The following is a 16,406-nucleotide window of genomic DNA, read 5'->3' on the forward strand; positions in this document are numbered from 1 at the left end:
GCAGAGGCGGCAGAGACGGCAGAGGCGGCAGAGGTGGCAGAGGTGGCAGAGGCCAGAGGTGGCAGAGGCGGCAGAGGCGGCAGAGGCGGCAGAGACGGCAGAGGCGGCAGAGGCGGCAGAGGTGGCAGAGGTGGCAGAGGTGGCAGAGGCGGCAGAGGCGGCAGAGGCGGCAGAGACGGCAGAGGCGGCAGAGGCGGCAGAGGTGGCAGAGGCCAGAGGCGGCAGAGGCGGCAGAGGCGGCAGAGGCGGCAGAGACGGCAGAGGCGGCAGAGACGGCAGAGGCGGCAGAGGCGGCAGAGGTGGCAGAGGCCAGAGACGGCAGAGGCGGCAGAGGTGGCAGAGGTGGCAGAGGCCAGAGGTGGCAGAGGCGGCAGAGGCGGCAGAGGCGGCAGAGACGGCAGAGGCGGCAGAGGCGGCAGAGGTGGCAGAGGCCAGAGGTGGCAGAGGCGGCAGAGGCGGCAGAGGCGGCAGAGACGGCAGAGGCGGCAGAGGCGGCAGAGGTGGCAGAGGCCAGAGGCGGCAGAGGCGGCAGAGGTGGCAGAGGCCAGAGACGGCAGAGGCGGCAGAGGTGGCAGAGGTGGCAGAGGCCAGAGGTGGCAGAGGCGGCAGAGGCGGCAGAGGCGGCAGAGACGGCAGAGGCGGCAGAGGCGGCAGAGGTGGCAGAGGCCAGAGGTGGCAGAGGCGGCAGAGGCGGCAGAGGCGGCAGAGACGGCAGAGGCGGCAGAGGCGGCAGAGGTGGCAGAGGCCAGAGGTGGCAGAGGCCAGAGGCGGCAGAGGCGGCAGAGGCGGCAGAGGCGGCAGAGACGGCAGAGGCGGCAGAGGCGGCAGAGGTGGCAGAGGCCAGAGGTGGCAGAGGCGGCAGAGGCGGCAGAGGCGGCAGAGACGGCAGAGGCGGCAGAGGCGGCAGAGGTGGCAGAGGCCAGAGGTGGCAGAGGCGGCAGAGGCGGCAGAGGCGGCAGAGGTGGCAGAGGCCAGAGGCGGCAGAGGCGGCAGAGGCGGCAGAGGCGGCAGAGGCGGCAGAGGTGGCAGAGGCCAGAGGTGGCAGAGGCCAGAGGTGGCAGAGGCGGCAGAGGCGGCAGAGGCGGCAGAGGCCAGAGGTGGCAGAGGCGGCAGAGGCGGCAGAGGCGGCAGAGACGGCAGAGGCGGCAGAGGTGGCAGAGGTGGCAGAGGCCCTCGGCTGTGCGGGCAGCGGGTCGGGGCCAAGGCCCTTGCAGGAATTTCATGCATCGGGCCCTCCAGTACTACATGAAAAAGCAAAACCCGTAGCTACTTCTTTTGGTTTAAGGCCACCAAGAACCAAGAACACGTGAACATTTCTGCACTAGTCTATCTATTATATCTTCAATCCAAACAGGGGACACCCCCAAAATAAACAAGTCACCCCTGAGAACAGGTCCTGTGAGCAACTTTGTCTCCTATTGGAAAATACCCAAATGTCTGCTCACCCTCCCTCCATTTCCTCCCCAACTGCCTTGTCCCCCAGCACTAGCCCTGCTGTGCCTCAGACACGGCTACAGACACTCAGACCTCCCGCCATTCCTGGGGCTGGTGGGTTCCCCTGCAGCTCACCTGCTCATGATGACTGAGCGACAAGCGGTTACCTCGGAATGGTTGTCACTGGAGCAGAGGGCACAGGGCTCCCGGGCAACTGCTGTGGACGTGGGTACGCCTCCTACGAGCCCAGAACTGTGCTCCTCCAAACCACGTGCACACTCACTCCTCCAGACCACGTGCACACTCACCCCTCCAGACCACGTGCACACTCACCCCTCCAGACCACGTGCACACTCACCCCTCCAGACCACGTGCACACTCACCTCTCCAGACCACGTGCACACTCACCCCTCCAGACCACGTGCACATTCACCTCTCCAGACCACGTGCACACTCACTCCTCCAGACCACATGCACACTCACTCCTCCAGACCACGTGCACACTCACCCCTCCAGACCACGTGCACACTCACTCCTCCAGACCACATGCACACTGACCTCCTCCAGACCACGTGCACACTCACTCCTCCAGACCACGTGCACACTCACCCCTCCAGACCACGTGCACACTCACCCCTCCAGACCACGTGCACACTCACCCCTCCAGACCACGTGCACACTCACCCCTCCAGACCACGTGCACACTCACTCCTCCAGACCACATGCACACTCACCCCTCCAGACCACGTGCACACTCACCCCTCCAGACCACGTGCACACTCACTCCTCCAGACCACGTGCACACTGACCCCTCCAGACCACGTGCACACTCACTCCTCCAGACCACGTGCACACTCACTCCTCCAGGCCACGTGCACACTCACCCCTCCAGACCACGTGCACACTCACCCCTCCAGACCACGTGCACACTGACCTCCTCCAGACCACGTGCACACTCACCCCTCCAGGCCACGTGCACACTCACCCCTCCAGACCACGTGCATACTCACCCCTCCAGAACACGTGCACACTGACCTCCTCCAGAACACGTGCACACTGACCTCCTCCAGACCACGTGCACACTCACTCCTCCAGACCACATGCACACTCACTCCTCTAGACCACGTGCACACTCACCCCTCCAGACCACATGCACACTGACCTCCTCCAGACCACGTGCACACTCACCCTTCCAGACCACGTGCACACTCACCCCTCCAGACCATGTGCACACTGACCTCCTCCAGAACACATGCACACTGACCTCCTCCAGACCACGTGCACACTCACTTCTCCAGACCACATGCACACTGACCTCCTCCAGACCATGTGCACACTGACCTCCTCCAGAACACGTGCACACTCACTCCTCCAGGCCATGTGCACTGACCTCCTCCAGACCACGTGCACACTCACTCTTCCAGACCATGGGCACACTGACCTCCTCCAGACCACGTGCACACTCACCCCTCCAGACCATGTACACACTGACCTCCTCCAGACCACATGCACACTGACCTCCTCCAGACCATGTGCACACTCACTCCTCCAGGCCATGTGCACACTCACCCCTCCAGATCACATGCACACTCACTCCTCCAGACCACGTGCACACTCACTCCTTCAGACCATGTGCACATTCACTCCTCCAGACCACATGCACACTGACCTCCTCCAGACCACGTGCACACTCACTCCTCCAGGCCATGTGCACACTGACCTCCTCTGGATTGCATGCACCCTCACTCCTCTGGACTGTGTGCACACTCACCTTTCCGTACCTTGTGCACACTGACCTCCGGATCCTGGGAAGAGCTGCTGCAGCCTCACCCGTCAGCACTGCTCTTCCACTGAGGACACTGGCCTTCTCTAGACAGCCACAGGCCGGCCTGGAGGAGCCCATTCCAGAGCCCAAGCCAAGCTGGCTCCTCCTGCTGCCCCGAACGTTGGTATTTCCCAAGACGCCATCCTTGGCCCCCGCCCACGGGGGGTCTCACCCACCCCCTGGCTTCACCTGCCTGACTTAGAAATCAGGGCCCAGCAGCCAGGGTGGCCAGATCATCGCCTCCATGTACCTGCCATCGTGCAGCATGGCCTGCCACCATGTCACTCTGAACCCTGAACCCCCCCCCCCCCGGGGGAGCGGTCTATCCCACACCGTCCCTCTGTCAGCTGTGGGCACCGCCCTGCATGTACTTACTGAGTTAGACCCCTGGGAGCCCCCCAATCTCTCTCCCTTGCCCACATCCAGCCACTTCTGAAGTCTTCGCATTTGACCTCTTACTGCCTCTCCATTTCTACTTCTAAGTTTAGTCTTCCATCTTCAAGCCCGAACAACTACAAAAGACACTCCCTCCTCACCCTCTAGTCTGCTCCTCGAAATCCATGTCCCAAGCAGCCAAAAGACGGATCCAGCAAAAGACTCTAGATGCTTCCCAGGCTCCCCAGGGCCTAACGCAGGGATTCCTCAAACTTCCCAGTGATCCAATCACCTGGACTGCGTGTTCAATATTCCAATTCCATCCCAGACCGCCAGTCTCTCCTGGCGAGGCCTGGGGTCCTCCTGTCAGCAGCGGTCCTGCCGATGCGCATCAGGAGGCACAGGTGAGACTACTGCCCTACAAAGTCAAGTGTAAATCCCTTACCTTGGGCCCAAGCTCTGCCACCACCAGGCCTGCCTCCTTCCCCTGCTCAGCTCTCGCTGCCCCTGGCTCCCAGCTTAGGCTGCAGGGGCCCTGACCCACTGCTGTAGGGCCTCGCTTTCCACCCCATGCCCCGCTGAATCCCAGTGTCAGCAGAAGCACTGCCTTCTCCCTCATCCCAGGAGAACAGATCCCACAAGGCCCCGTTTGCTCCCTTATCATTGCACTTACACGCTAACATCATGTCTGTCTGTGTATCTGCCACCCCTGTGGAGAGATCCCAGGCATGTGTCCCCAAGTTTCCAGCATACGAGGGTCTAGCGCAGAGCAGGCTCAATAGATGCCCACTGAGTGAGGCGGAAAGAGAATCCACCAGGCACTGCTGAGCCCTGCAGCCAATATTATCTCCAACACAATTTCTTCCCTGAGCCCAGCACAGCTCCTCGGCTGAACTTACCATGTCTCCGAAGGCTGCCACTCGCTTCCTTATCATCTTTCCCCTCTTCTGTAGTTTGAATCTATCTTTCTGGAAATGAGGTTCCCAAAAGGACTGTGTCGTCTGCATTACAGTCTCACCAGCACAGGACACATGACACAACCGTCTTCCTTCTCAGGGACACCAGGACAATTCGCACGAGGACGGAAACGACAGGCTGCCGTGCTGCCATATCGCATCGCAGACGCACATCTAGTCAGCGCCATCGCCGCCCAAGTCCCTCCCGGGGACAGCCGAGCCTCCCCTTGACTACCCAACAGGGCCCGCGGCCATTTCCCCCAAACATCTCGCTTTGCCATTTTCCAAATTGAATCTCATTCTGTTATTTCCTGCCTGGATGTCTTACCTCCCTGGATTCATTTTTATTATGTTTCACTCCTCGCTGACATTAAGAACATTTGCCAATTTTGTATTTTCTGTAACGTTCATTAGGGTGCAGTGTGCTCCTTTTTCAATGTCATTGATAAAACAATTAAATGAAATCAAACCCAACACTGACCCTCCTGGCTTCCCCTGGAAACCTCTCCAGAGGCTCCCGCCATGTGTCCCCTAGGATGCGTCGGTCCATTTGCTCTGCAGGCTGGGCTTCTCGCTCGGCGACACTGCCTGGCACAGCGAGTGAGGACACTGTAGCATCCTTTGCCCTCTCTTCTACTTTGTGTGATAACAGGGACTCTGACAAGCTCATCTGCATGGCAGCTTCTCTCAAACAAGCCAAGCACCATGTCACTGTCACCTGCAGGCTCATATATGTTCATTCTTCATTAATGGCCACTTCATTTTGTGCCAACCAGCACCAGTCGCCTTACAGCTGGGAGCCCTTCCCCCATAATCTCACACATACTGCACATGGTTTGCAGATAGACTCCAATTTAATACTTCCTCACTCTTCAAAATCCCCACTTTCCATGCTATTTTAATAATGTGCACCATTAAAACAAAAAATGGTAACTTAGGCTGTACCCCAAACTGATACAGCCTGCATTTCTTAGCCAGACACTTTCAGGGGTGTCACCAGGAAAAAGCCGTCACAAGTTCATTCATTGGTGTAAATTTTTCCCAATAATTTGCTACTTTTTTTGGTCATCACCCACACATGCTTAAGACGAACCCCATTTGGGGGGAAACTCAAAATTACAGAGAGCAAAGCAAGGCGAGCAGCGCTGCTGAGGCCGGGTGGCCGTGTTGCCTTGGTCTCGGCTTGGGCTCTGGTGCTTGAATCTGCCTGTGGTTGGTGAGGCATGTCACAGGCACAGAACCACTGCACTGGGCTTCCTCTGGAACCTCCCGGCGAGGTCCGCAGCGAGGATGTGGCAAGCTGCCGGTTATGCCCAATTCCCCGCATGCCCCTGGAAACGCATCCCTGCCTCTCCCACCCCAAAGAGCAAAGCAAAGGGCAAGTGACAGGGACTGGAGTTCCAGTAACAGACGTGACCCCAGTAATATACACAGACAACGCTAAGCTGCTAGGCTGTGATCAGCGCTCACGCTAACGAGTTGTGGCTCTGCAATAATATTCGCCAGTTTAACTCACTCAACTGGCAAGCGAGCCTCCCCAGGCTGACCTGTGCAGGTGGGCTCGCTGCCAGCTCCTCCCTCCCGTCCTCGGAGAAGCAGAACTTGTGACCGTCCTTAAATGATCGTTTGCAGGTCAAACATGACCCTGCTAAGGAAAAGCGAGACGTCCTGGAAACGCAACAAGTGCCAAAGGACTAGGGGCACGCAAGTTTCTTGATTTAAAAAAAAAAAAGGAGAAAAGTCGGTTTTAAACTATAGGCTATAGGAATTTTCATCTATCTATGGCAGGTTTCTAGAATGGGTTGTCCTTATTGTTAAGACCTTAGAGCAGTTTTAGGTTCTGAGCAAAACTGAGGGGAAGGCACAGAGACTTCCCATATGCCCCACTCGGCCTCCCCCGTTATCAGCCTCGCCACCAGAGTGGTACGGCCGCTATAGTCAGCGACCCTACACTGACACATCCTTATCACCCGAAGCCCTAGCTTACATGGGGTCCGCTCTTGGTGTTGTAGGCAACCTCTAATCTTTCTACTGTCTCCAAAGTTCTCCTTTGCTAGAGGCCATAGAGTTGCTATCACACGGTGCGTGGCTTTTCCAGATCGGCTCCTCTCACCTAGTGAGATGCATTGCTTCCTCCATGTCTTCTCATGGCTTAGTAGCTCATTTCCTTAAAATACATTTTTTTAATATGTTTTATTGATTTTGTTTTAGAGAGAGAGGACTGGAAGGGGAGAGAAGGAACATGCACAGGACGATGCCCAACCAACTGAGCCACACAGATGGGGCCAGAATAGATGTTTAAATAAGGACTTCAACAAATTGAAAAAGGAAAAGGTATATTACTAAGAGACACCAAACCCAGCTGCTTTTCTGTTACATTTACTAGTGGGAATCATGAAAAAGTCAAGGACACCTCAAAGCTGGCTTTTTAGTAAAGTAACTGACAGTCTCTAACAGTGGCGTATGGGCTAGACAGGGACAAATAAGGTCAACATACAGGCTCAGGTGCTAAAGTTAAAATTCCTAGTGCTTCAACAAGAGGACCGGCCAATAGAATCAGGTTAGAAAAATGAATGAGATATACATTTGCACGTATCATTAGGAAGCAACTGAAGAAAACTTTATCCAAAAAAGTAAGACAACTCATTATGTTCAAATAAAAGTCAAGAACTTTTCTAGGGACCAGGAATAACCAATTTAAAAGAGGTATATGTGTGTTTGTGTGTGCATGTGTAAGGAGAAGGGATAGATCCTAATTAAAGTATAAAATAAACACAATAAAAATGTTTAAGCCGAAACCGGTTTAGCTCAGTGGATAGAGTGTTGGCTTGCGGACTGAAGGGTCCCAGGTTCAATTCCGGTCAACGGCATGTACCTGGGTTGCGGGCACATCCCCAGGGGGAGATGTGCAGGAGGCAGCTGATCGATGTTTCTCTCTCATCGATGTTTCTAACTCTCTATCTCTCTCCCTTCCTCTCTGTAAAAAACCAATAAAATATATTTAAAAAAAATGTTTAAGACTTTTATGAAGAAATCTTTACTTAAAGATATTTTAGCCCTGGCCAGTTTTGCTCAGAGTGTCAGCCCACCGACCAAAAGGTTAAGGGTTTGAATCCCAGTCCCAGGCAGAAGGCAACCAATCAATGTGACACATCAATGTGTCTCTCTCTCTCTCTCTCTCTCTCTCTCTCTCTCTCTCTCTCTCCTGCCCTCCCTCCCTACCTCCATCCCTTCCTCCCTTTCTAAAAATCAATGGAAAAAATATCCTCAGGTGAGGATTAACAACAACAAAAACAGATACTTAAGGAACACAACAGGGCTGGATAGGAACATTAGAAATCACAAAGATGTATAAGATGTATACATCCACCCAAGGTAATTATAAAAGTCAATTAAATCCTAATAAAATCAAACCCTCACATAATTTTTATAAATAGGTAAAATCACCTGAAGGAAAAATTAAATGTATAAGAATAGGCAAGACATTTATTTAAAGTTTACATTTAAATGTATGGATTTAGCTTATAAAATGTGGCATTTCAAGATAGGGATATTTTATCTGAGCAATAGATAGTGTAGGAATAACAGAATAGCCATTTAGAAACAAAAAGTAAATTAGCTACTCATCCTATATAATGAAGAGGTAATATGCAAATTGACCATCACATCCTTGCACAAGATGGCCACTCCCATGTGGTCACAAGATGGCCGGCAGGGGAGGGCAGTTGGGGGCAACTGGAATGGCAGGGGAGGGAGGACAGTTGGGGGCGACCAGGCCTGCAGGGGAGGGAGTTGGGGGCGACCAGGCCAGTAGGGGAGGACAGTTTGGGGGAACCAGGCCTGCAGGGGAGGGAGTTGGGGGCGACCAGGCCAGCAGGGGAGGGCAGTTAGGGGTGACCAGGCCAGCAGGGGAGGGCAGTTGGGGGCAACCAGGCCAGCAGGGGAGGGCAGTTGGGGGCAACCAGGCCAGCAGGGGAGGGCGGTTGGGGGCAATCAGGCTGGCAGGGGAGCAGTTAGGCATTAATCAGGCTGGCAGGGGAGTGGTTGGGGGTGATCAGGCTGTCAGGCAGAAGCGGTTAGGTGCAATCAGGCAGGCAGGCAATTAGGCCCACAGGGATCAGGCCTAAACCGGCAGTCGGACATCCCCTGAGGGGTCCCAGATTGGAAAGTGTGCAGGCTGGGCTGAGGGACACCCGCCCCCAGTGTACGAATTTTGTGCATTGGGCCTCTAATACCTTATACAAAAATGGATTCCAAATAGATAAAGGAGTAATACTTTCTTTTAATACTTTACAAACATTAAAGGAAAATATGGAAAACAGTTTTATAAGATTGGAATGGAAAACATTTTTCTAGATAAGATATAAAACCAAGGTACCATGTGCAATTTGTGGAAAATAAATTACATCTCAATTAAAAAATACACCTGGAAAAAAGGAATACCATAAAGAAAAGAAATGGCAACTTTGCATAAATATCCTGAAAATGTAAAATGTCTTATATGGCAAAAACAAAAAAAGTGTAAAGGCAAGTAACAAACAGGAAAACAATTTTGCAGCATATGTAACAGCTAACAAATTAACGATCAGAACAAAACAATAGATGAAGACAGCAACCAATTGAAAAACAGGCAAAGGTTATGGACAGGCAACTCACAGAAGAACGTTTTTAAACAGTCAATAAACATATGTAGAGATGTACAACCTCACTACTAATTCAATACAATACTTTAAGTTAAATTGTATTGTATTGAATATAATTGAAATTAAGACAATAATAAATACTATTTTCCCATTACTGAGATAAATAATGGAAAAGATTAATAATCTCCACTGTTAATGAAGCTTCAGGGAAATAGATACTATCATGTAATGACGGTCAGAGCGTAAGTCTGCTTCGTCTTTCAGAGGGCATCTTGGCATTGTTTATGAAAGATTTACCTATGGGAAGCCTTAGGCCATGCAACCCTCTAACCAGCAGAAACACTTGGACACATATACCAGTATGTTCCCTGAGGCACTGCTGGCGTTAATGAAATATTGGAAGTTCCCTAAGTTTTTGTCCCTGGGGAATGATGGATGTAGTTTGATATGATCTCTCTATGTGATCTCAATTACACAAAAGCACATACAATAAACATCACTAGTGACACTTATAGCATTCGGTGTGGAGCTGTTAAACTGTATGTGTGTGGGTGTGCGCGAACGCCAGCAGGAGAGGGCCCAAAGGAGCTATGCCAGACCGCTGACTACGATCACCGCCGGGGCGTTAGGGTGCAAGGAGGGGAAAGACAGACCCTAACATCTTGGCTTTGACTTTGTTTGATTCTTTTACATGTATTTTTTTATGTCATCTCACTGCCACGGCAGCTTACAAAAAAACATTGGTGTGACTACACTATGTTGTGTACGCAGCACTAAACACATAAGCTACACATGCCATAGGTGGACGAGGTCTCAACAGGCTGGCACATACCAAGAAGGCCTCATGGGGGAGGAAGGATGGGCGGGGAACCTTGAATAAGATGTACAACTGGAATAGGCCAAGGCAAAGAGGGGTGAGGTCTCCCAGAGAGGGTGGCACTGTCCACCAAGTCAAGAGCATGTCCTTCATCATCAAGTACTTGTTGAGAGTCAGCTGTACACCAGATATTGTTCCAGGCATTCATAGTCTTCATCACCATCATCATCATCCCCAAAAAGTATATATTATGAGGACCAATCCATGGGAAAAGGCATTGTCAATGCTGGTGGGAATAAAAACTCATTTAAAGCGTCAATTCAACGCTTTAAATTGTATGCGTCTTTAAATTGAGTATACCACTGGCCCCTGCAACCTTATTTCCGGGACTTCATTCTTTTTTTTCTTTTTTTTAAAATATATTTTATTGATTTTTTACAGAAAGGAAAGGTGAGAAATAGAAAGCCAGAAACATCGATGAGAGAGAAACATCGATCAGCTGCCTCCTGCACACCCCACACTGGGGATGTGCCCACAACCAAGGTACATGCCCTGGACCAGAATCAAACCCGGGACCCTTCAGTCCACAGGCCGACGCTCTATCCACCGAGCCAAACCAGCTAGGGCTCTGGGACGTCATTCTAAGGACAGGGACATTGGTGAAGATTTACTGACAAGGAATTCGAACCACGTTAGTAACAGTAACGAGGGGGCTACATTGTGGTCCATCCACGTTATGGAACGTTGTTCCACCATGAACATGGTGCTGTGGCAGCACATCTAACAACACAGGAGGATGTGCACACTGTTGAGTCATGTGAGGAAAGCCAGTCCCCAGACGGTATTTATGGAATGAGAGGAATTAGGTTTTTAATTTTTATTTACATAAAAATGTCTGAAAGGATTTACAATGAAATGTTCAGTTATGCCGGGTGGAGATACTGCAAGTCATTTCCGTATTTGTCCATGTTTTCTCTAACTCAGCTACATTATTTTTGCAAAAGAAAACAACCAGAATGTGGAAATCAGGGTGAGGAATATGAGGCAGCTCGCGTCTGGCCCTGCTCTGTGCCAAGGACCAGCCTGAGTCAGCCCGGGTCGCAGGGCGCCTGGGCAGAGACCGCGCACGGGCCTGGCTGGGAGCTCACAGGGACAACCTCGGTGGGGAACACAGCCAGGACAGCCCGCGGTCCAGGGCAGGGGCGTGGGGTGGGGGGGCAGGGAATAGGGTTAGAAAGGATCCCAGGAAAGCTCCCCCGAGTGGCTCCAGTGGCTGGAGAAGCCCATGAGGAGGAGGAGGGCAGAGTGAGCATTTAGGAAGCGCGGGCTCCAGGGCCCAGGGCAAAGGCGCTCAATCCAGAACCGCATCTGAGCGTCTCTATTTAACATTCCCATTGGACGTCTTAGCCCACAGGACTTTCCATTGTGTTGTTCGTTTCGATCTTGTTTTCCATGTAAGGACCACTGAGGCGCAGATGCAGGAAAACTAGGCCCCTGGCGATGAGCGCGAGGCGTGGGCCTGGGGAAGGCACCCCAGGCGGCTGGGCGCATGCAGCCCTGTGTCCACCTGCATCCAGCAGCCTGGCAGGCCTGCACCCACAGCCTGCGGACCCGCCAGTCTAAGCGAGAAGGGCTTTCAGGCCTCCCCTTGGGTTACCTCTCCCTGACCCCTAGCGTAGACCCCGGAAGCGCAGGAGGACAGAGGACCCTTCTAGAAGGGCAGGCATTGCTTCCTAAGGTTTTTAACTTTCTCACCAGAAACCCGCCCAGAGGCTGAGGAACCATGAGGACCCACGGGGAACCCAGAACCGTGGGAACAGGAAGCTAAAAGCAGGGCAGACAGGGCGAGGCCCAGCTGCTGGAGAGTTAGAAACACGTTCTGGAGAGCGCGGCGGGGGTGGGGGCCTGAGGCCCAGACAGAGACCAAGGGAAGAGGAAGAAGAAAGGAGACAGTGAGTGTGGAGGGAGGGGGAGGGGGGAGGGGAGGGGAGAGGGGAGAGAGAAGGGGGAGTCTCCGATGGGAGGGGAAGAAGAGTGAGAAGAGAGAGGGCTTTTGGAGACGGGGAGGAGGACCAGGACAGTGGAGGGGGCGGAGGAAAGGAGAAGGGAATAAAGTGGTGGCGGGGGAGGGGACCGCTTTTCAACTCCAGGGCATCGCTACAAACTGCCTCTGGTTTGGAGCACGCACACACAGCTGTTGTGGGAGAACCCACGCCACTCCGAGTAGGTTCACATGAATGAAGGAAAGGGCTGCTCTCCGCTCTCCCCAGCTGTTCTGTGGGGAACCTGGTTTCTACTCTGACTGGCAGAGCCCTCGCTGCGAGAGACGGATGCGGCCCAGAATGCACTGTGACCCAAACCGAACACACAGACTCGCTTCCCAGCCAAGCAGTCAGACTGGGTTCCCTCAGCCTTCGGTCATCTGAGGTATTTTTCTGCTTTCCGTGCCAAAGTATATATTTATACTAAGATCATTTATTCTCTTGAATTAATTTGCTTAAAAAGAAAAAGTGCTCAACATTTTAGATAATATATCCTTCTGTGCCTAAGATCAGTACAATAAGCAAAGTTTCAGGACTAAGTTGGGCTGCTCAAAGGCTCTCCAGGTGAACTACTCTCATTAACCTATCCCTTGTTCATGCACTACAAACACCTTTCACACTGTGTTTTATCCCTTGAAAAAAAGCCCATCAAAACATCACTAATGCCTCTGATACACTATTGCATGTATACAGTAAAGTCCGATTCTTTCTCGTATTTGGGACTACCCGCTTTATGGAGAACAAACGCAAAGCAATCCAAGTCTATTAAAATGGTGGTGGGTGCCTCGCTGAATAGAACATGTGTGATAAAACATGATAGCCCTCCAATATGGCACTTGGTAGCGAAAACGTTCCGGAATGTGGCCACACCTCCCATCCGTCTCCGGAGGGGAGGGCTACGCTGTCCTTTGCCCACCATCCGTGACTTTCTCGGGAGCCCTGCAGCCTGAGCCTTGGAGCAGTTCCTTTGGGGAACTGATCAGAGCCACCAGGCTCCCTGCCCCGAGGCCTGAACTGACCGGGGACCTCCCACTACTGCCTCCCCGCGGGAAGCCTGGCCCACGGCCAAAGCAGCCACGCCGCCAGGCCCGAGCGCAGGCCAGGCGTCCACCAGCCCCATCCTTCCAACGTGAAGGAGGCTGTGCTCAGAGGGCGGCGGGGCTGCACGGGGCCAGGCTCTGGCTCCGTCCCATCGTTGCTCCATGTCTGCATACAGCTCAGCCCCGCATCCACAGAGAGACCTGCCTCACAGGGAGACCCCGCCTGGCTCCTGGGGCGAGGCCCTGAGGCTGAGATGGGCCAGCAGAGCCCCCGAGGCCCTGCCTGGCCCTGAGAGGACCGCGGACCTGTTCCCACACCTCTCCAGGAGGCGGACTGCTTACCTCTCAGTTCTGTCTCTGCGGAGCTGTTGGACAGGATCGTCCACCTTTTCCTTTGCTGGATGATCTCCTGGACTTTGCAGACATAGTGCCCTTGGTCCGCTGGCCGCAGGGTCAGAACAGAGAGCGAGTAATTGTGGAGCCTCCCTTGCCTCTGCTCCCAGAGGCGCAGCCGCTGCTGGGAGGAGCTGTTGTGGAACTTCCCGTAGTACTTCACCGCCCCGTGCTTGCTCCTCCTCACCATCAAGGACACCTTGGAGTTGGGGCGCCCAAAAAACCAGCGCACGGCCAGCAAGCTGTTCCCCCACCTCTTCTGGGAGACGCGGCAGAGGAGAGTGGCGTTGTCCCCCTCCAGGAAGTCAGCCACGGGCCCCGGGGACAGGGTCACGTTGAGGGCCCCACAGAGGTCTGCGGAGAAAAAGGAAGGAGGACAGTGAGGAAGGCCCTGGCCTTCACAGGGACACAGCGCCCTTCGCTCTGGGCGCTCCGGGCGGGAGCTGCAGGAGTGGCTGCCCACCCTCCCAGCTCCCTCGGCCTCAGGGGCGGGCTCCTTTGGGGAGCCTCTGTGGGAGCCCATGTTATTTTCATTTTATTTAATTAGTTGCTGATGTGTAACACTTAGAATTTTTCACATAAAATGTGGATGTTTAGAATCTCTTAAAAATGTCCTGCCGCCTCCCCAAGCTGCTTGGACCCTTCGCTGCCAGCCTGGGCGGGCGCTGCTGCGGGCTGGGAACCGCCTCCCGGGGCACCGTCCCTGGTTCAGCCGCTCCGCTGTCACCAGGCCGCCCGCCTGCCAGCAGCACCCACAGTGTTAGACCCGCGCCTGCAGCTACAGCCGCCGGCTTCTCCGTTTCCGGCTCTAAGTCTCTTGGACTCAACTCAGAGCCAAAGTGTAGGAAAAAGACCGAACCAGGAACAGGGGGTGAGAGAAACTCCCAATCCCCCCAAGAAACGCTCGCTCCAGACTCAGGCCCCGCCTCCTTGGTGCCTTTGGCTCCTGCTTAGACCCCCAGGAGCGGCCTTTCCGGGTTGTGCAGGGCGACCACTGGGCTGCCCTGGAGCCACGGGCGGCGCCGCCTCTGCAGCAGAACCAGGAGACACAGGAGGCCCAGCACCTCCCGCTGCTGGCAGGGCTGCTTCTCACAGGAGCCACTCCTCGCCCCGCACAGCCCAGCGCACAGCTCCGGACGCCCATTCCCTGCCCACCCCATGGCACGAGCAGGCGCACCAGGCCTCCCACACCACAGCGGCCCAGGTGCCATCTGGTCACCGGAGGTCAGAGGCAGCAGAAGCTGTGGCCCCTGTCAGCGCTGCACACGGGCAAGGAGGAAGGAGGACAGGGTCAGAGACCTCTCACCGCGCAGGAGCTGGGAGCCGGAGGGGGGGGGGGGGGGCATAAAAACATTCTTCATTGTGTAAACCAGTCACTCATTCACCCTCTTGCATGGTTTCTACTATTGATTTAACAAAGTGAACACCCTGAGAGCCATGACCTGAAGGTCAATGTGCTTTAATTTTCTCTCTCACCTCTTAGAAGCCAGAACCACCCAGACACTCGGGGACGCTTAGCGTAATCACAGCACAGCGTGCCTTTGCCATATAAGCAACATGCACAGGCTCAGGGGTCGGGTCACACATCGCGGGGGTCGCCATTCAGCCTGCCACACCACGACAGTGTCTTTTACCTTAAAAACAGATGGAAGTACATTCAAAAGAAAAAGGTTGATGCTGGCTGGACTCGAAGTCGCTGTGGACGAGAACGAGGCCCCCTGTGCCTGCAGCGCAGGGACACAGCGGCCAGGGAGCTGCGGGATGCGGGGCACAGGCGCAGGAAGGCAGGCTCCTGGGACGATCTCTGACAATCGCTGTCCACAGGAGTCACTGCGCAGGACCGGGAGGGGCTGCCCACGTCTCCCCTGCAGCTCACCCACCGCCTGCACCGGCCCGTGCGCCCAATTACACTGGTCCCAGCACATTTCCCCTGCTGCAGAGGCCCTGCTAAAGGCCCGTAGGTGCGAGTTCCCATGGAGCACACACAGCCAGACCACTTGGCTGACCCGCTCCATGGGGGCCAGGCAGAGAGCGGGGGGCCGACCCACTCCTCGGGGCCAGGGTCTCCCAGGCAGAGAGCCGGGGGGCCGACCCACTCCTCGGGGACAGGGTCTCCCAGGCAGAGAGCCAGGGGGCCGACCCACTCCTCGGGGACAGGGTCTCCCAGGCAGAGAGCAGGGGGCTGACCCACTCCATGGGGAAGGAGTCTCCCAGGCAGAGAGCAGCAGGGTGCAGCAGCTGGCTTCCAGAACTGAGTGCAACTCCACCCGCCCCAGGGCTGGCTCCCCACTGGAGGCTAGGAGAGCTGGGGAAGGCAGGAAATTGAAACAATATGGGTGGGATGAGAGCAAGGCTGGCCCCACACCCCAGCCTCCTCCTATTAACACTGCATGGAGGGATTATTTATAGTGAGGAAACCAGGAGAATGTGCCAAGTGCTCGTCCCCACAGGAGGCCAGATTCCATCCTGGAGGCAAACTAGTAACCCTTCCACTCCTGCGGCTCCGGCCAGGGGCCAGCAGCTCCCAGAAGAGGCAACAGATGAGCCCTCTTCCCAAGAGGAGCCTCCTGTCCCCTTCCCCATCGCCTCGGCCTTCCTTCACCCCGTTCTCTCTCTCTCTCTCTCTCTCTCTCTCTCTCACACACACACACACACACACACACACACACACACACACACGGCTCCACATGACCCGCCCACTGAAGTGCAAAGATCCCTCTTCTGAGCTGAATGGGTCCCCTCTAAATTCCCATCCTGAACCCCAGCTCCCAGACCTCAGGGTGTGGCTGTCTGTGGAGACAGGGCCTTTAAAGAGGGACTGAGGGAAATGAGGCCGTGAGGGTGGACTCTAACCCAGCATGACCAGTGTCCTCACAGGAAG

At 54.6% G+C, this 16,406-nt stretch overlaps 1 protein-coding gene across 1 annotated transcript in view; it reads right to left on the bottom strand.

Annotated features, from left to right (window-relative positions):
- VSTM4 (V-set and transmembrane domain containing 4) overlaps positions 1 to 16,406 on the bottom strand; it is a 102,123-nt gene that overhangs the window by 80,691 nt on the left and 5,026 nt on the right. The window contains exon 2 of the mRNA XM_059662083.1: positions 13,475 to 13,879. Within this exon, the coding sequence (XP_059518066.1) occupies positions 13,475 to 13,879 (405 nt within the window). The remainder of the gene's footprint in view (positions 1 to 13,474; positions 13,880 to 16,406) is intronic.

Source organism: Myotis daubentonii, chromosome 13 (genome assembly GCF_963259705.1).
Source record: "Myotis daubentonii chromosome 13, mMyoDau2.1, whole genome shotgun sequence".
NCBI lineage: Eukaryota > Metazoa > Chordata > Mammalia > Chiroptera > Vespertilionidae > Myotis > Myotis daubentonii.